The following is a 20,538-nucleotide window of genomic DNA, read 5'->3' on the forward strand; positions in this document are numbered from 1 at the left end:
ATTTACACTAAGCTGTTAGGGTATAGAATCAATTCTAAAAACTTTGATTTTTCTATGCAAAATAAAATTCACATGCAAATCTTTAGCAAAATAATAAAAATTGTAAAAAGAGGAAACTTCACCTTTGGTATTTTAGCCATCCCTTTGTTCAACCTGTCTCCTACTGGACAAAACCCTCAGACTTTCTGTGATCTAAATTTGTCCCCATCTCCATCCTTAATTGAATGAAAACATAAATGAATTACTCCTACTGATTAAACTTTAAAGTTGTATGTTATCTGCAACTGCTTGGTTCCCTGAGGTGGCAGGAAAGCATTTTTCTCTCAATCTAAGTAATTTGGGACAGGAATAAGGAGGGACCAAAAAGGTAACAACAGCTGCCCAATGCACAGCTGCAACACATTTACCTTTTCCAAAAGCCTTTAATGTCTTTAGCCAGAAAAAAAAAATGTAGGATTGACAGAGTTTTAACTCTTGCCTATTTCTGAATGCTAGACCAAAGTACATCCATCATTACTAGCTTCTCTGAGCCAAGAGGGCTTTCTGTCCATCCAACTGCTCTATTAACCCCTCCACAACTACTTATCTCTTCTTTCCCATCACTCAAGTCTCCTCTTTTGCTATAGACAGTGCTATAAAGCTTTGATTCATTCTGCCTTCTCTGCTCCCCTTTGTCAAGACCCTTTCATGTAAGCTATGAGTTAGTTTTCTTCCCTAAGGCTGTGGTTGATTTTGACCTACCTGAAAGCCAAAGCAAATGGATCATACCTGAATGCACTACTCAAAGACCATAGAGTGATGGTAAAAGTGTGAGGGGGAGAAAATACATAGGAGAAAATGTCTTGAATCTGAACTACTAAGGAAGGCCAAGAGCAGAGAGTCTGGGGCTTTGGCCTTATAGCATATGTCAATATAATGAAATAAAATCTGCATAAAGCATTAAGGAGAAACATCAAGGTCAATGCTGGCTGTAGACAACAGAGCTACTATACTAGAAGTCTGGTCTGCTACATAGAGCCATACTAATAGAAGTGTTCTATTTACTATTCATGCTTATTGATAACTACGCACAGTTATGCACCTTCATGTAATATATCACAGTTAGCTACATATGTAAGTTTTATTTACTACAGTACTGGACTTTTCTTCGCAATCTGTTGCTCTTGAATTGAAGTCATCTACTTACAATCTTAAAATTGAAAATATAAGAGAACATTGATTTAGAATGATGACAACGCCAGACAAGAGCTTACTAAGAACAGTAAATATGAGGAACACAATTTTATTACCATTAAAGTCATTCCCAAATTTATAACAAATATTTTAAGTCTATTCTAAAATGAAAGGTCAGTCAGGATCAGGAGAGAAAATGAATTTTATGTCACATGCCAACTTCAATAAACTGACAGTCGCTACGTGCCACAAGTGCTCTGTTGAGGACTCAGAAGCAGAAAAGAAGAATCAGTAGAGTTCATCCCTTGCTATCTCCAGAAACAGCAATTGATGGATATCATGACCACAAAGACCAAGTTGTTGCACAGCACATGATTAAAAAGGGAAAAAAATGAAACATAGACTCACCAGAAAAATCTGTTATCAGTTGTGTGTTCTTGCATACTTCGATGTGCGTTAAGACTCAGATCTAAACTGACTCCAGAAGCAGACCATGCAAAATAAAAGTTTCCTGAATTCAAAACTTTTCGTACTTCTGAAATACGATCCTCATCTGAAGCATCAACTCGAAGAGATATAAACTCAGTGGAAGTAACTCGAAAAACTTCAGATTCTTGAATTTTTCCAACAGACATACATCCAGTGACTAGGACCAGATAATGTAACATAGTATCACCTGCAAAACCCAAAGATTTTACTGGATGAAAAATTCCAATATTTTTATGTTATTTCAAGTTCTTCTTTCTTCTTGTATTTCCATTTTTTAAATCTGATATTGTGATTATTCTAAACTTGTAATGAACATGTTTAAACTCACTAGATTTTTTTTAGTTGGAAAAAATCCTTATTTAAATACATTTTTATAATAAGCATTTAAATATTAACAGGAAAAGCTCACATTTACAAAATTGTTCCTCTACTTAATCTGAGCCTATAAAATCTATCAAATAAAAAATATCTTTTCTAGGGCTGAGGTTGTGGCTCAGTGGCAGAGTGCTTGCCTCATGCAAGTGAGGCACTGGCTTTGATCCTCAGCACTGCATAAAAATAAACAAACAAAATAAAGATATTGTATCCATGTATAACTAAAAAATATCTTAAAAATATCTTATGATAGAAAGTTCAGATGAGAAAATGAATGTGAAAGTTCTTTGTGAACAGTAAAGGTGGAAAAATAGTATATAAATTTGAGCTGCTCGTGATGATATATGGACAGAAAGCAGTTTATAAAAACATTCATAGACTTTTTTTAATTTAATTAGAACAAAATCCTATGAAATTAGTATGAAGTTATAAATTAGCAAAGGTGTATTCTAACCACAATCTCTGACATAGGTAGAAGTGGCTCTGAATCTTGGCTCTATGATTTATTTTCTAGGCCAACTTCAGTACGTGAGCCTAACCAACCTGAGATATAATCCCTTATAAAAAGGGATTAAAACATATACCTCAGGATTACTTAAAATTAGCAATGCACTTATGCACAGTGCTTTACATATAATTTATTAATAACAAAAGACAAATCTCCATTTTATAGACCAATGCTACTCAAAGCATGATCCAGAAACTGTAAACAGCACACAATGAAAAAAGTTGCCTGTACAGAAGGGAAATCAACAACATCTGTGCCAAGTGCGGTGGCACACACCTATAATCCCAGTGACTTGAGAGGCTGAGGCAGGAGGATCATGAGTTCAAAGCCAGCCTCAGCAATGGTGAGGCGCTAAGTGACTCAGTGAGACCCTGCCTCTAAATAAAATACAAAATAGGGTTGGGTATATGGCTCAGAGATTGAGTGACCTTCACCTGAGTTCAATCCTGGGTATCAAAAAAAAACAATTCCTATATCAATAAATTCACCCTTTAGTTTAACTGACTCTTTTCTTCATAGTTCACTAGACTTTATCAGTGAAGAAAGCCATGTGTTGGATTTATATGACAGTGCAAGCTCCTTTCTAACTCACAGACCAGTAATAGTCCATACTTCAAGTCACACCATGACTAACATGGACAAACTAACACAAAGGTTACTCTATAGTCTATGGTCACATTAAGTGGCAGACATAGGCCCAAACTGAGACCTTTGAATCCACTACACCAAGAAGTTTGTGGTTCAATAAAGACACTTGTTTCCTAAATACAATGAAGCCAAGAAAAGAAAAATGCTTTGATTTTCTCTTAACATGTTGAAACAGGAAACCATCTCTGGAACTTAAAATCAAAGTAGCTTGAGAATTAGCAAGCTTTTTTTGGCAAAAATATAATAAGAGTAGCTTAATTAAGGTTTAAAAGATGTTATCACACTTATAGCTCCATTATAGAGTTAAATGACATAAAGGTAGTCTCTCTCAAATTCTTAGAATTATAAAACTAGAAATAAAAAATGTGGATGAATTATATTGAACAACAAACTTACCAAGATTTAACCGCAAAACACCTAAGAGTCCATAGGCATCTAGTACTTTGGAGTATGTCCCTTTGATTGCCTCTTTTTCTGCAGATGCTAGAACAGAAGTTTTAAAGAAAAATGACAAGAAACATTAGATTGTATTTAGCTATAAAGTAGGTTTCAAGCAAAAATTTCTAAATCTGATATTAATATAAGCATATGAAATATTTCTCCAACTAGTAACATAACTCAAGAGTCAAATTATTTCAGCACCATATAATAAATTAATCCATCCTTTCCCACTGACCTGAACTATTTTATTCATCCTTTTGTTCCTGATACTTAGAACTGGACACTTAGAAAACGGATAAAACATTGAAATGATGAAAGCTATAGGCAATACTTCACCACACAGTCCAGTATAGGAATAAGGAAATCTCAAACCTGCTATTCATCTGATTGTTTTCTGCAATAAAATTCATGGTATCTTGCTAATAAGTATAACCCACAAAATAATTTACCTAGGGCAGGTTATTGTGGCTGTTTTAATGAGAGAAAAAAAAATTCCACCCCTCCAAGAAAAAAAAAAATCAGAAAACTTTAAAGGAAAAACCTTCCTAGTACTTAGCAAATATATATTAAAAATGTTACAAAGAAATATGAACTACAGCTAGTATATCAAAGAACAATTAGAAAGAATACATTCTAAAGCTGACAATTCAGGTGAGATCCTCTTTTTTCCTTTCCCTTCTGAGGTCCTGTCCTTCTCTATTGCCCTCTTTTTTCTGTCCCTCATCCCATGCCCAGTTCACTTCTTGGCTGAGTGATTCTCTCAGAGCTTACTGCTTCTTTCTTAGACTTACTAATTTCCTCTTATGTCCTTCATCTACAAGATAAAAACAGAACCTTTGGCATCATTCATGTATTCCACGTTAGAAAATCATGGAAGTAGATCCATCTGACATTCCATTTCCAGTCTCTTTTTGCCAATGAAAGAGCCTTTCCATGTCTACTGCTTTGTCCAATATTCCTTGCAATTTGGCACTCCTACTTTGCCCTGAAATTTTTTTCCAGATTTCAGAACATCTCACCTTCCTTGTCTGCCTCACTGCTTTTCAGACCATCTACTCATAAGCCCACTTTCTAGTGAACTCACTTCTGCCTTCCAATGAGTTGTGCTCTATGAGTTGGCAGCACTGGGTAAGACTAAATGACTCAATCTCTCCATGAATTGGTAATGTCACAGTTCTGTAATACGTTCATAATTAAGTGTGGGCTTTTACCTAACCACCCAGAGTGGGGAAAATTTCACCAAGCTACTACTAATGGTATTGGGAATGGTATTTCATTCTGCATTCCCAGAGTTTCTAATATTATTGTGTTTCATGTTTATAAAACAGTTACTTCTGACCTCCAATGGTAAGACACACATTTAAAACATCACAGATTTAATAATATTTTATAAAATAAAATATAACTGCTTTCCCCTAAATACTGCCTCTATAAGTGCATTGCAAGATTCTCTCATCTGCCCTCCCCCTCTCCCCCTACCACTTCTGCTTTATGGAGTATTATTTTCTCCTTCAATAAATCTATGCTTTGTCAGAAAAAAAAAGAGTACTATAACAAAAGCAAACATTAGAGACACTTTTTATTGTCCTCATGATAAAAGATATGCTTTCCAGGACAAATATTATTTTAGAGTTTTACATGTCATATGTTATATTCATTTAAACTGACAGCACTAATACAGTAACATAGAAATTACTAGATCTATCAGTTTCAAAGCAATCATTATTTGGTTCAAACACTATCAACTAATAAAAGTTAAAATAAAAATATAATTTAACATTAAGTCATCACCCTCCCTTAGAAAACAGAAAAAGTCACTCTGTAACTTAAATACAATGCAACAAAATATTCTCTCTTCTAATAATGCATCATAATTACCTCCTCATTAGTTGTGTTCTAAATATATGAACAACATACCATGTCTCTCAGGACCAATGAAGGTCCATCTATTAGAATGTCACCCAATTAAAATATGTAAGCAAATGCCATTCTGTTTAGTTATTTGCACTTTGTTTTATATTCTGAGACTCGGAAAGAGGATACACACATGAACTTTAACTAATGTGCACATTCCTAGATAAAACTAGAACAAAGGAAAAAAAATAATTCAAAGTGTAGATGTCATTTTCCCTGACAGGAATTTTTGGCTTCCTCTCAAATTATTAAAATAAATGTAAAAACAATATCTCAGCTGAGGTACTTATATATTATTTCTGTGATTATTATGACAGTATCTAACAAAGAGCTAGATGTTTTCATGCATTATTCAATTTTCACAACAACCCCAAGAGCAAAATTACCATTTCTACTTGGCATATGAAAAAACAGATTTAGAAAGGTTATTAATTAGCTACTAATTTGTCTAAGCCTAAACAGCCAGCATTTGAGACTGCAGCTTCATGAGAAGGAACTTGGTCTAGTTCCTGCCCTAACCCCAGCAGCCTAGCACTCAGTAGAGGGTTCTACAATTGTAGGTTTGATGAATTCGTGGACTATATGTACTTTTAACTCCAGACACTTCCAATTCCATGAGAGAAAACATCCACTCTATTTTTTAAAAATTTTTAATCTAAAGGCCTGGGATAGAGTAGACAAAAGGCCAATGCAGGCTGTCAGAGCCCAGGCAATATGGATAGCCCTATATGTGAAGTTGAAGTCAGAGGTGGTAAAAGAGGACATCCACTTGGAGGAGGGACAGCCTGCATGAGGTATGGGAGACTCCAGGGATGCTGAAGTATACTGACATGATATGTTGCAGTTGAGAGCAGTAGAGGGCAGGGTACATAGGACAAAAGGCTGAGGCAGGGCGTTGGAGCCCCAGTGGGATGAAATGGGTAGGAGAGTGGTTATATACAAGAGAATGACCAAGGATGAGACAAGTTTTTCATTGTCAGAGAAGGAAATTACAAACAAGGAAAAGAAAGAAAACTAGAATGGAACTTCAGTGTTGATTGGAATTGGAGGTACTAGTGTGACCCCAATTTTCTAGACAGAAGAAAGATATAAATGAGTATATAAAAGATATAAATGAGTATGACACACACAGACACATTTACATATACTTCTTAGGACTACACAGTGAAAGGACCTGAAATCAGCAACACTCCAATAGCAATGAACACACCCAGATCTTGGTTTCTAAATATCATTCTTGCCAGGCTCAATAGCACTCGCCAGCAATCCCAGAGGCTTGGGATGCTGAGGCAGGAGGATCAAAAGTTCGAAAGCAGCCTCAGCAACTCAGTGAGGCCCTTAGCAACTCAGTAAAACCCTGTCTCAAAATAAAATATCAAAAAAGGCTGGGAATGTGGCTTAGTGGTTAAGCACCCCTGGGTTCAATCCCTGGTACTCCCTGCCCACCAAAAAAAAAAGTTAAGTATCATTCTCCACTAAGGATTCTAGAATGCATTGTAGAAATAGCTGACTCCAGGGCAAGGACAGGGACAAGATGAACCTAAAACATCCTTTTACCAAAAGGAAAGGAAATGTTCAAAGAATCATGTAAACATGTCACAGAAACACATAAGCCAATGTAAAGGGCTTTTACTGATGAAGTCTGGGACAACATGAGCATCAAAATAAATAAGAGTACTGGATTTTAATCCACTGAATAAGCCCAGGAATTCATTCTGATGAGGAATGAGTAATTTTTATCAAGTTTCAAAGTATCTCCCCTCAAAACACTTAACTGTAAAGAAAACAAGTCCGCCACACATGCTCGATAGACCATCATCTTAACCAATCCAAGTGGACAACAGTAATGGGATAAGTCAAAACTGTGTACCATCTACAGGATACAATGTAAAAAATGCAACACCATGTCTGCAATAACGCCACTAAAGATGGAGAACCTGGGTCTGGGACTGTAGTTCAGTGGTAGAGTGCTTGCCTCGCACATGTGAGGCACTGGGTTTGATCCTCAGCACCACATAAAAACAAATAAAGATATTGTGTCCATCTGCTATTAAAAAAAAAAAGATGAAGAGCCTGGGGCTTCTGGGTTGTGGCTCAGTGATGAGCACTTGCCTAGCATGAGAGGTAAGGGGATCAGTTCTCAGCACCATGTGAAAAAAATAAATAAATAAAGGCACAGTGTCCATCTACAAATAAAAGTTAAAAAAAAATATATTAAAAAAAAAGATGAAGAACCTGGATCTAAGCATGAACCATCAAACCCAGACTACTGACATTCTACAAGACAACTAGCCTTAGCCTTCAAAGTTCTTAAGATCATAAATGTCAAAGACTGAGGAATCTCCCCAGGTTTAAGGAAAAAAACATAACAACAAAATAAAATGTACAAATCTGAACTGGATCTTTCTGCTATAAGAAATATGGGACAACTGGTAAAACCTGAATGGAGCCTGAGAATTAGTAATTATTACTGTTAATTTTATGCAGGAGAATGTTTTTCTAGAAAACATATAATAAAGTATTTGGGGGTCATTAGGTAGCATATAAGCAACCAACTCTCAAATAGCTCAAAAAGTATGTTCAATTTAAAAAATGTACACATACATTTCTAAATTAAGAAGCACTTCTCTCTAAATGACACAAATAAGATAAACTCTTATAAAACCTTAGTGTCCTACTCTCCATACATGTTTTTAACAGAGAAAAAAATTTTCTTATTTTATGAGTCTCTCTGAAAAAACAAAAAGATACATGATATAAGAGGGATAAGCCTAATCAGATTACTGTTGTAATTCTCTAATAATTCTATAAAATAATTTGAGGATCTCCCACTTATGAAATTATTTAAAATAAGAAAGCCTATACTACATTTTTTAAGAAAATGCATACAATATTAAGATGAAACACAGAATTTAGACAGGCGTGGTGATGCTCGCCTATAATCCCAGCAGTTTGGGAGATGCTAAGCAATTCAGTGGGACATTGTATCTAAATAAAATACAAAATAGGGCTGGAGATGTGGTTCAGTGGTTGAGTGCCCCTGAGTTCAATCCCTGGTACCTCTCCCCAAAAATCACCTCACAGAATTTGTAAATGTTTTACTCAATTCATCCCTATCTTCCTTTTTCCTTAATATGATCTCATTGCATCCCATACATCAACCAAAATGAATAATCTGTTGTCCCTTATACATGTTCCATATTCTTATATTCTTTGCCTTCTCTTCCTCTGTTCATAGTGCCTGGTCCATCTCTAAGAACCTTTAGTCATCTTTTGTTTTCAAATATTACCCATCCTTCAAATTCTAAGCAAAACGCCACTTCCTAAAATTTTCCTGGATTACTCTAGTTGGAAATAAGCTTTTTTCTATTTTACATTAAGTACAGTAACTTGAATGCTAATGGTAATAGAAATGATGTTTCATTTCTTTATAGTTCAACATGATGCCAACCTAATTCAGACACTCTGAAAACTGTGCCTCTAGATGAAGTATTCATCTTGTAGATAGGCTGAGAGGTTTTAGCACAAAAGGAAATGTTCTATAATTAAAGAAAAGTAGGAAAATAAAAATTTTACTTTGCCACTAGAAGTATTTCAGTGCCCTCATTATTGAAGCTCACTTTAATTATTACTCTTAGCAAGATTTGGAAATTATCAAGTGTGCTGTCTGTTTCAGGGAATATAGGTGGGAGTGAGAAGGTGGGGTGGGGAAAGATAGGCCCTGTTCAATAACTGCCAACTGAGTATCAAACTAGTAGAGTTTATAAAGTGGCAGAGTGTGTGGAGAGTTCAGAGGAAACAAACTGAAAGAATGAGTGGAAATGAAAGTTGGAGAGATACATAGAAGTTCAGGTCACTTTCCTGCTTGTGCAGTCTTCCAAGGTATATACTGTGCATTCAATGACAGGAATAAATTGCCTTTTATAAGAGGATTGAATTTTTTTCTTCTATTCATAGTAGTTATTAAACAATATCCTAAGAAAAACAAACCTTTCTTTTTACAAGTTGTTATGAATGTCTAAAGAGCACACTGTTTTGGGAGTAATTCTAGCTGATCAAGAACTTCGACAGTTCAGGCCAGGTAAAGACGTCATTAGTTCACAAACACATAAGCTAGGGTAAATCCCAACTTCCAAAAAGTTACTGCTAAGATACCTCAGGAATAAACAGTACCTAACTCCTTTGAGAGCTTATTTTAAAATAAAAACTCTTCTTCCTACTTTATACTTAACACCAACTTTCATTCATGTCATAAATATTTTCTTAGTTTTCAAGTTAATGAAAATATGTATTTCCTAAGAACACAGAGCCATCATAAATATAAATCTATAAGTCTACAATTACAGCTATACATCCTCAGATGGTTGGCACTGATCATCTGAAGACCCTCTGATTCTATTACTATTGAACATATAAATAGAAATAAGGCCACAGAATAGAATCTTAAGCAATATAAAATAAATGACATAAACATCAATTAACAAAAATATTTATGAGGCATCAGGAAGATTTGAATGTTGTCTGGATATCTGATTTTTAAAACTACTGTTAAATTTTCAGTGTTGGTAACATTGTGGCTATGTTAAAAAAAACAGCCCTCATCTTTTAGAAGTGCATTGTGAAATATTAGTGATATCTTAGATTTGCTTCAAAATAAAGAGGGATGGGGAGATAGATGATAAAGATATAGATAAAAGTGTCCATGAATTCATAATTAGTAAGGATGGGTAATACACACCTGGGAGTCATTCATACCACTCTTTCTACTTTGATTTATATTTAATACTTCCCAAAATCAAAAGGTTAAAATTTATTCTAATAATACTCTTGGCATACTAGATAAATTCAGAAAGGAGAGAATACAAGATATTTCTGGCCTGTCAGTAAAACAACTAGAAACTACTAGAATTCTACATAATCAGAGAAGTTACTTTTCTCCAAGTACCCTAAGCCATGGGTATTAGCCAAAAGTTCGACATCTAGACTTTTATAAATTTGAAAGAAAGCAGTAAGTCCTACAACTGTTACTAATCTTCCCAAGTTATCATATATGCATCAAATAATGAATATATAATAAGTTTGGAAAGGATACCTATGGCAATTCCAAAATGGAGACATTAAAACTAATGTTTTCTTCACATGCATCCTAATAACTTAGCCTTAGTCTTCTATCCTGTTGAACTTATCTTTAGAAAATTAGCTTAGCAAGGCATGGTGGTGCAAGTCTGTAATCCCAGCAGCTGAAGAGGTTGAGTCAGGAGTACTGCAAGTTCAAAGCCAGCCTCAGCAACTTAGAAAGGCCCTGAGCAAATGAGCAAGACCCTGACTCCAAATAAAATATTAAAAGGGCTGGGACTGTGGCTCAGTGGTTAAGCACCCTGGATTCAATCCAACGTACCAAAAAAAAAAAAGAGGAAGAAATAAAGAAAGAAAAAGAAAATAAGCTATTGTTGCTCTTCACATCACAGAAGAGGAAAATTTAAAACTATATGGTAGTAATATCCATTAATGTAATTCAGATAACTTTACTCACTTGTATTTTGGCTCTATGCATATTATTTTACCTGAACAAATCAGTGATTGAGATAGGCCTAAGCTACAAGAAAATAAAATAGAACTGCAGAGATGGTTTATTTACAGACTACAGAAAACTCTGAGTATAAATATATCAATTATTCTCTATCAAAATTTAACATATCAATATTTCTTTATTATATTATTCATTAACATATCAATAATTCTTTTTTTTTTTAAATATTTATTTTTAGTTCTTGGCGGACACAACATCTTTGTTACATATCAATAATTCTGTATCACATTATTGGACCCAATCTTTTTTGTCCTGTAGTAGCGTACTTGTATAGTACTATGTCATAGCTCACCATTATTAGATTATACCCTCCCCCCTCAAATTAGAATTTAAGGCAAACAATGAAGTGTTAAAATCAAAGTAAAGAATTCAAATGTAAGCATAATCATTTGCCTATTTCTAAAAAAAATAGTTGTTAAAGGCAGAATAGTTGTCATAAGGAGAGCATACCCATATTGCTAAACTTGCAATCTGAATAGAAACTTAATGTATTACTCAAGATTAACAGGTTAGTTAAAATTATATTTAATTTAAAAGGCATTTTTAGGACTAAATTTCAATGTAAATTTAATTGATGATGAATTAAATAATTCAAACTAAATAATAAAGCCATCCAGTAAAGGTCCTATCCAGTGTCAACATTTTGCTATGGCTCAAACATTCCAGAGCAAATAAGAAAATGAAGGCAAGATTGTAAATTAGATGTTCTTCCTAGAATCACAATTTGCCTGTGGTTGCATGCACAGTAATTTGTGGTCAGCTTATTTGCATGAAGCTAGCACTTTCGTAGAGAACCTCCAGTGCAGAGGATGCTAGATATCATATAGCCCAAGCTTCCCATTCTAAGAAGAAAAAGCCAGAGATTAGGTGATTCATCCAAGATCATATAGCTAGCTGGCAGTAAGGCCTCTTTCCATTTCATCATACATAAAAAGAAAATTTATTTTAAAAGATTTTCCTTTTATAATTAATTAAAATTCTAGATGAAAGACATTAAGCCATCCAAATCAATGATCTACATAAATTGCATAATACAATCTTGGCAACATTTAAAAAAAAATAACCTTTCATTCATTAATGCAATAATCATTTACTATGCTTACAACACACCAGGATCCTGGCAGGATTCTAGGAATAAAAACAGAGGACCCTGATATCTTTTTTTAGAAATCATGTTAGGAAGACAGGCATTATATAACCAAGAAATGCAAAATTACAAATTGTGGTAAATAGTTATCACCAAATTTAGAAAACTGCCAGCTATTATTTCTTCAGACATTTTCCTTTTCAGCTCATCCTTCTGGCATTCCAATTACATGTACATAGTGGAACACTTAAGGTTATGTCACAGTTCAATGATGCATTTATTTTCATCTTTTCTCTATTTCATTTTGGATAGTTTCTATTACTATGTCTTCAAGTAATTTTCTCTGCAGTGTCAAACCTACTAATCCCTTTCAGTATATTTTTCCTTAGATATTATTTTCTTGTCTAGAAAACTGATTTGAATCACATTTTTATTTGTATGTGGTGGTGGTGGGAGACTGGGGATTGAACCCAGGGCACTCTGCCACTGAGCTACATCTCCAATCATTTTTATTTTGAGACATGTTCTCACTAAGTTCTCAGGATGGCCTCAAACTTGCAATCCTCCTGCCCCAGCCTCCTGAGTAGCTGGGATTACAGACATGCCCCACCAAGCCCAAGTGAGTCACATTTTTCACATCTTTCCTTATGCTCATTCTTTCCTCTACTTCTTGAACATATGGAGTATATTTATGATAGCTGTTTTTATGTTCTTTATTAATTTTAGCATCTGTTTCTATAGACTGATTCTTCTTCTCATTATGAGGTATATTTTCTGTTTCTTTGCATATATGCTAATTTCTAACTGTAAATTTTATGGGGTTGATATATATATATAATCTCATATATATTGTATATATAACATATATACTTGAATTCCTATATTCTAAATTTGACCAAGTTGAATGATTTATACATATGATATACATGTTATATATTTATATGTATATACATATATAATATATGAAACTTTGTTCTAAGATAGTTACTTGGAAATTTATTGGGAAACAGTGTGATCCTCTTGGGGCTTGTTTTTAAGCTTTGCAGGCAGGATGAAAATAGAAGTTATTCTAGGGCTACTTTGTCCCATTACTGAAGCAATAAATCCTTTTGAGTATTCTGCCCAATTCCCTGTGTATTATAAGATTTCTCTACTCTGGCTGTTCAAAATGAATTCTCAGTCCTGTAAGCTTCAGAAACTTTTCTGCCCCCTCCTTTTTGGTGATTCTTTCTGTCTTGGGTAGTGTCTTCATACACTGGCACTGGTCAGTACTCAGCTAAAGTCTCAAAGAGAGCCCTCCCCAGATCCCTGGAACTCTGTGTAGCTATCTCCTTTCTGACACTAAGAGCCACCCACATTCCCTACCCTGTCCCCTCAACTCAGAAAGCCTGCCAGATTTGTCTGAGTACCTCCCTTGCTGCTGTGGCCTGGAAGTTCTCAGGCACTAAGTAAGTGCAAGGCCCCACCGCATTTGTTTTCCTTCTGCTGGGGGTCAGCATCTTCTGCAGCTATTGATCAATGTCTGAAAAACATGTCCTATACTCTTCTCATTTTGCTGTTGTAATTTAAGATGGAAAGATAATTCAATGTCTGTTACCTCATCGTGGTCAGAAGCCAAACTCCTATTATAGTTCTGGGCTAGTTATATTTTATGGAACAAGTTATAACATCTGATATACCTGAAATCATGTAAGAAAAAGTCACCTGATGAGGTTCAGTTGCAGACAAATTCTACCTTTTCTTTTATTTTCCCTTGTAGCAAGTTAAATGATAAAGAACTTTAAGTACTTTAGAAACTACTGATTTTACCCAACATTAGTGGGCTAATCCTGCCACTGGCCCAGGTTAGAAGAGCTGGTTTGAATTTTTTTTTTGTACTCAGGAATGAACTCAAGGATGCTTAACCACTGCTTAACTCACATCCTCTGCCTTTTTTATTTTTTATTTTGAGACACGGCTTGGCTGGGTTGCTTAAAGGTCTTGCTACGCTGCTGAGGTTGGCTTTGAACTTGTAATCTTCCTGCTTCAACCTCCCAAAATGCTGGGATTATAGGAGTGCACAATCGTGCCTGCCTTGCTTTTTACTTTTTATTAAATATGTACATTTCAAAAATTATTCCTAAAGGGCTGGGGTTGTGGCTCAGTGATAGGGCACTTGCCTGGCATGCGTGAGGCACTGGGTTCAATTCTCAGCACCACATACAAATAAATAAAATAAAGGTTCACCAACAACTAAAAAGTATTTAAAAATATTATTCCTAAAAATAAATTGAAATTCTGTAACCCTAATGTATTGATCCATAACAAGTCTAAATTCCATCATTTTTGTGCTAAAAAGTCAACTATAAAAAGTCACTTCTTCCCTAACTTGCAAATTTTTCTTAAAAAGAGACAGAATACTGCAGCTTATCTAAAGGACAATTATGCTGACTGACAGCATTTAGCAATTAAAACAAAACAAAATCTATGCACATTGCTTGTCGTTGCCACCTACTTCATTTGACATCCAAAATTCTAGAACCTGATATTTAACTTGGCCCAGCAAAGAAATTTCATGTTTTTATGACCTTACTTTAGAGCAAACCATATTTCCCCTCTAATATATTAACATATTAAAGTTTATAGGCAAAAACACATATTTAACAATTCCCTCACTAAAAAATGCTACTATTTTAAACTTTTAAATTTTAAACTCCTCTATTGACTTTCTTTCCTTTTTGCTCCTCTTGCCCACATACAAAAACTGCCACCATCCTCATAACACCACAAACAATAATTACAGTGGAAAAATGGAAAAATCAAATGGAAGGACCATGTCATTGAAGTAATTACTTAATCTTTCCAGGACTCAGTTTCCACCTCTTAAAACATGGGTTAAAGCATAATCCACAGAATTGAGTGAAACAGGTCAAATGCCAGATCTTTTAAACTGTATGCCAAGATGTCCCCAGGCACTGCAGCAGACTCTCAGGGGAACTGCAAGATATTTTAAAACGAAGGAAAGCATCTCAACATGTCTTAGACACCAACTATCAGCTTGAGATGTTTCAGAGTTTAATATTACACTGCAGCACATTTTTTTGATGACCTATCTTTGTGAAGTTATTTGGTGATTGTGGTGATAAAGAGCAAATACCACTCAAAAATCAATGTGGAAAAGGAAAGGAGGGTGGCATGTTCCCCCTGATTGCAAGGTTTGAAAAGCTACGTAATACTCAACAGGCACCCACAATCCATTAGTAAATAATTGTGGTTTTTTATTAAGGAAATAATTATTCTAAATTTATTTGCATTATTTATTTGAACAGCTATTAAAACTGGGACTTAAATATTTATTGTTTGGCCCTAACTATTTAATAAAAAGAACTATTAAATATTGCTTGTGGCCTAAAGGTGTTGTGAAAGCTTAATGAGACTCTAAGGGCACCATGAAACAATACACTGGTTTAATATTGTGACAATATTTACTTACTGTAGATAGCAACTATTTTTCATTATTATGATTCCTTTACACTGTACAATTCTATAAAAAATAAGGACATTTCACATTCTGAGGATATCCAGAATAAAGTTCTATTACTTTTATGATTCATATTTCCATAATTTGAAAAAAATTAGGTTGACAAAGAAACTCAGATGGACAACCTGGAGTAAAGCCAAGTCAAGAATTAAGTGATGTGGTCTTGCTGTCTATTAAGTGTGTGGCTTGAATTATTCGAGCTAGAAAAAATGAAAATAATCTTAACACAATAAAGATAAAATGCAATTCATCTTTACCACCATACTAGCACGTGATATGGAAAAGAACAAAAGCTTTAAGAGTTTTCAATTTACATTACCACCTTATATTCCTACCTTTTATTTTGTTGTGTTTCTTGTAATGTTAGGAATTAAATATAGGATTTGCACATGCTAGGCAAGCACTACCAGTGAGCCACATGCACAGTTCCCAGCCCCATCTTTTAAAGTAAACTATAATTCCTGTTTTTACTTATTTTTATGTGTGGGTGGAGGTAGTGGGGACTGAATCCAGGGGCATTCTACCACTGAGCTATCTCCCCAAACTTTTTATTTTTTATTTTGAGACAGGGCCTAGCTAAATTGCCCAGGCTGACCTTGAACTTACAACTCTCCTGTCTCACCTTCCCAAATAGCTGGGATTAAGATATGTACCACTGTGCCTGGCATAACTCCTGTTTTTAGAATCATCCTTCAGTTTTCATCTGTTGACTTTCTCTCTTCTTCATCTTCTATTTAGGATACAATTATTAAGTGGATTATGTATTTACTGAGCATGAGATGGACTGCAAAACAATGACACTGTTTGTACATTTAATTCATGTATGATTGACAGCTTGCCTTTTCTTGTGAAAGTCTTTTTGTGTGTGTGAAACTGTAGAAGTCTAGGTACACTGAACCATACAAATCTGAAACAAGTCTTCTTTTACCTCTTCATAAATCTGTTTCTAGGAAAAAAAAATATGTACTGTTACAACTTGTGACCATCACACTTGCTATCTATGTTGGTCCAATGAAGTATACCTGTCATTGAGTCCACCTGCTAAACTGAACCACTGCTCCACAGACTTCAGATTTCAGTTTAACTGAACACTTTCAGAATTAATAATTTTCAAAAATGGATATATCACTAAAAAACATTAATTATGGGCTGGGGTTGTAACTCAGTGGTAAAGCACCTACCTAGCATGTGTGAGGCACTGGGTTTGATCCTCAGCACCACATAGAAATAAATAAATAAAATAAAGTTATTTTAAAAAACAGTAATTGTAAGTTTAAGAATATTTCAAAAGTTTTTTTAATAAATGCAACAGAAGAAATAAAAAAATATTATTTTCCATTTAAAGAAAAGTAATTTTAAACAAATTGTTAACAGTAATTATAGTATAAACAACATTCATCATAGATTCTTAATTGGCAATTTAAAAAAAACTTAATAATATGGTTAATAATTGTTCCAATAGTATTTTTGAGTAACAAATCTGAATAAGTAAGATATATCTTTTACAGTAGTTCAATTAATAGAAATTCTTTTTTTCATTTTTTTTTCTTTTCTGAGATAGGATCTATGTTTGCCAGACTAATCTCAAAATCCTGGGCTCAAGTGATCCTCTCACCTCAGTCTCTCAAGTAACCAACTATAGGCATGCACCACCACAAATAAAATTTTTAAGAAAAGATCCTGTATTTTGTGGCATATATACAAAAAGGATACTATTTAATCTTAAAAGATGAAATCTTGTTATTTGCAACATGTATGGACCAGGAGGGTATTATGTTAAGTGAAATATGCAAGGCCCAGAAAGACACATACTGCATGATCTCAAGTGGAATCTATAAAAGTCACTGTCAGGCTATGGATATAGCTCAGGTGGTAGAGCACATGCCTAGCATGTGTGAGACCTCTTGGGTTCAATCCCTAGCACTACAAAAAACAAAACAAACAAAAACAAAAACAAAAAAAACAAAGGTCAATCTCATAGAAGTAGAGAGTAGAATAACAGTTGCCAAAGGCTGGATAAAGTGGTGGGGATGATGTGGGGTTTGGAACAGATTGGTTAAAGGGTTCAAAATTAAGGTCAGATAGGAGGAATAAATCGTGGTACTCTATTGCACAGTAAATAACTATAGTGATGATAATGTATATTTCAAAATGGCTAAAGAGGGAATTTTTAATGTCTCCCCACAAAGAAATAATAAAGGTTTAAGGCTCTGGATATGTTAATTACCCTGACTGGATCATAACATAAGGTATACATGTATAAAAACACCACATTGTATCCCATAAATTGTTATAATTATTATGTGTCAATTAAAATATAATTAAATTGGGCCAGGGAAATAGCTCAGTGGTAGAGTCCTCATCTAAAATGAGTCTTAAGGTTCAATCACCAAATAGTACAAAAGAAAAAAAACTGAAAGAAAAAAATATATTTTCCAACATATAATAACTGTGTTTTTCAACTTTGTGATATAGTTTAAGTTAGTCTTCTCCCTAATATCATTCATTTAATAACTATTTATTCTTCAAATATGAGTAAACATTGTACTAAGCATGGAGACATAACCATTACTAAGACATAGGCCTTCTCAAAGGAGCCCAGCATCCAGAATTTGAAACCTGAACACAATTCCATGTGATATGAAACAATATACTAAGAGTGTTATGATAATATCAGCAGTTGGTTCAGCCTAAAGGTTTCAAGAAAACTATTTATTAACCTCATCATAGACAGTAATGGCACCAAGATCCTGGAAACATGGTTATTTTAGATAACCCTGTAAGCCAAAAATAAGAATCCCCTAATCTATAAGAGCAAGGCCTATATAAATTCTGCTCAGAAATTGCCATCCAACAATGATAATATCAGCATTAATTGAGGCTGGAGCCCAGGCACCAGTATTTGTAAATATTCCCTCGGTGATTTTAATGTGCTGCCAGGGTTGAAAACCATTGGCTCACTGATCAAGTCATCATGACTAATTTAAGCTTGGAATATTATCAATAGGACTCTTAAAGAAAGAGTCCTAAGGCTGGGTGAGTGGAATTTGGTCCCTAGGGATCCAGAACTATTCTCATCATATTTTTGCTTGCAAACTAATTATTCATATGTGCTAATAATTTGAAAAATAAGGTTTCGTGTTTGGAATCTCATGGCAGTTCTAGCATAAGCCAAGAAAATTAAGTGATTGCCAATTAACACTGTGTGTTGACTAAAATGTCAGAATTTTAAAACTTTACTCTTTAAACCTAAGGCAACAAGACATTGTTGAAATTATAAACTTTTGGTACATAAAAACCAAGTATTACTAGGAACAAAGACTTTTACCATTTATCTTTTTTTTTGGTTCCAGGGATTGAACTCAGAGGAACTTAATCACTGAGTCACATCCCCTGCCCTTTTTTGTATTTAATTTAGAGACAGGGCTAACTGAGTTGCTTAGTGCCTCACTAAATTGCTGAGGCTGGCTTTGAAAACTCTCTCCATCCTCCTGCTCAGCCTCTCCAGCTGCTGGGATTACAGGCATGCACCTTGATACTGGCATCATTTATGTAGAAGAAAAACACCTATAAGCATTTAGAGAATAACAAAATTCAACATAAAAAAGTGTTCATCTTCTAATACAGATGAAGTTCTACAGAAATAAAGAGGATGTAGCAACAAAAGTGAGCTGTAATGAATGGGTGGGGTAGATTCTCAGAAAGGAAGACTTGAGTACAACTGGCAGGGCAAGTCCAAAATGAGAGAGAAAGCTAGTGGTCTTGGAGGAAGAAGGTATAACAAAGGAACAACACGGTGAAGGCTGGAGAATTCACAATACTTTGGGGAAAACAGCATTGAAGAAACAAAAAAAAGCTCATGTCCATAAAGGAGTCCTACACAGGAGACAGCAAGACAGGGTCCAAATTACAGAGGAGTCCAAACTTAATCTTAGTGAAAAACAGAATTACACTTTGGTTGAATACCAAAATGATTTTAGAAGATTCTTCTGGCAGATTAATATATAGGAAGTTCAGGGGCCTGGGGCTGTTGAAGATAATGAGAATATGTCAAGATCTTCCAAGCACAGTTCCCTATACAACACACACTTTGGTGTAACTCCAAGCTGAAGGCAAGATTAATTTCATAAGTAAAATTATTTATTAAAAATAAGGTTTTTTAGCTCTTAATTACTGGTATTTTAAGCCAAGCATGGTGACACATGCCTGTAATCCCAGCTACTCAGGAAGCTAAGGCAGGAGGATCCCAAGTTCAAGGCCAGCCTTGGCAATTTAGTGAGATCCTGATTCTAAAATAAAATAGCTAGGAATAGAGTTCAGTGGTAAAGCATCCTTGGGTTTAATCCCCAGTACCCCTCCCACAAAAAATTAATATTTTACTATTGCACAGTAGGGTGCCTATCGATAATAATGTTTTGCACATTCCAGAAAGCTAGAAGAAAGAATTTTGCATGTTTTCACCATAAAAAAGTGATGTTTTAAGAGACAGATATGCTTAAACTGATTTAAACATCCATGTATACATGTATCAAAACATTACATGATACCCCATAAATACATACAATTTTTATGTATTAGTCAAAAATTAAATTTAAAAAAATATATTTTAATTATTACTGTGAAGTTTATAATAGGAAGAATAACATACCCCAGAGATTATACATTCATTTATGCTAGCTTTACAGAGAAAAGCAATATTCAAAGTTTTTTTGCCCTGAGACAGTTTCTCATATAGCCTAAATCTAATGAAGATAAACAGAATTAACAAATAGATAAATGCTGGGAATGTACTT

General features: G+C 34.5%; 1 protein-coding gene across 5 annotated transcripts in view; it reads right to left on the reverse strand.

Moving 5' to 3' along the window:
- Positions 1-20,538, reverse strand: part of Synj1 (synaptojanin 1) — an 85,501-nt gene that overhangs the window by 63,073 nt on the left and 1,890 nt on the right. For all 5 annotated transcript variants that reach the window (XM_077795384.1, XM_077795382.1, XM_077795381.1 and 2 more), the window contains exons 3-4: positions 3,590-3,676; positions 1,582-1,849 (exon numbers count right to left, since the gene is read on the reverse strand). In XM_077795384.1, the coding sequence (XP_077651510.1) occupies positions 1,582-1,849; positions 3,590-3,676 (355 nt within the window). The remainder of the gene's footprint in view (positions 1-1,581; positions 1,850-3,589; positions 3,677-20,538) is intronic.

Source organism: Urocitellus parryii, chromosome 2 (genome assembly GCF_045843805.1).
Source record: "Urocitellus parryii isolate mUroPar1 chromosome 2, mUroPar1.hap1, whole genome shotgun sequence".
Lineage (NCBI taxonomy): Eukaryota > Metazoa > Chordata > Mammalia > Rodentia > Sciuridae > Urocitellus > Urocitellus parryii.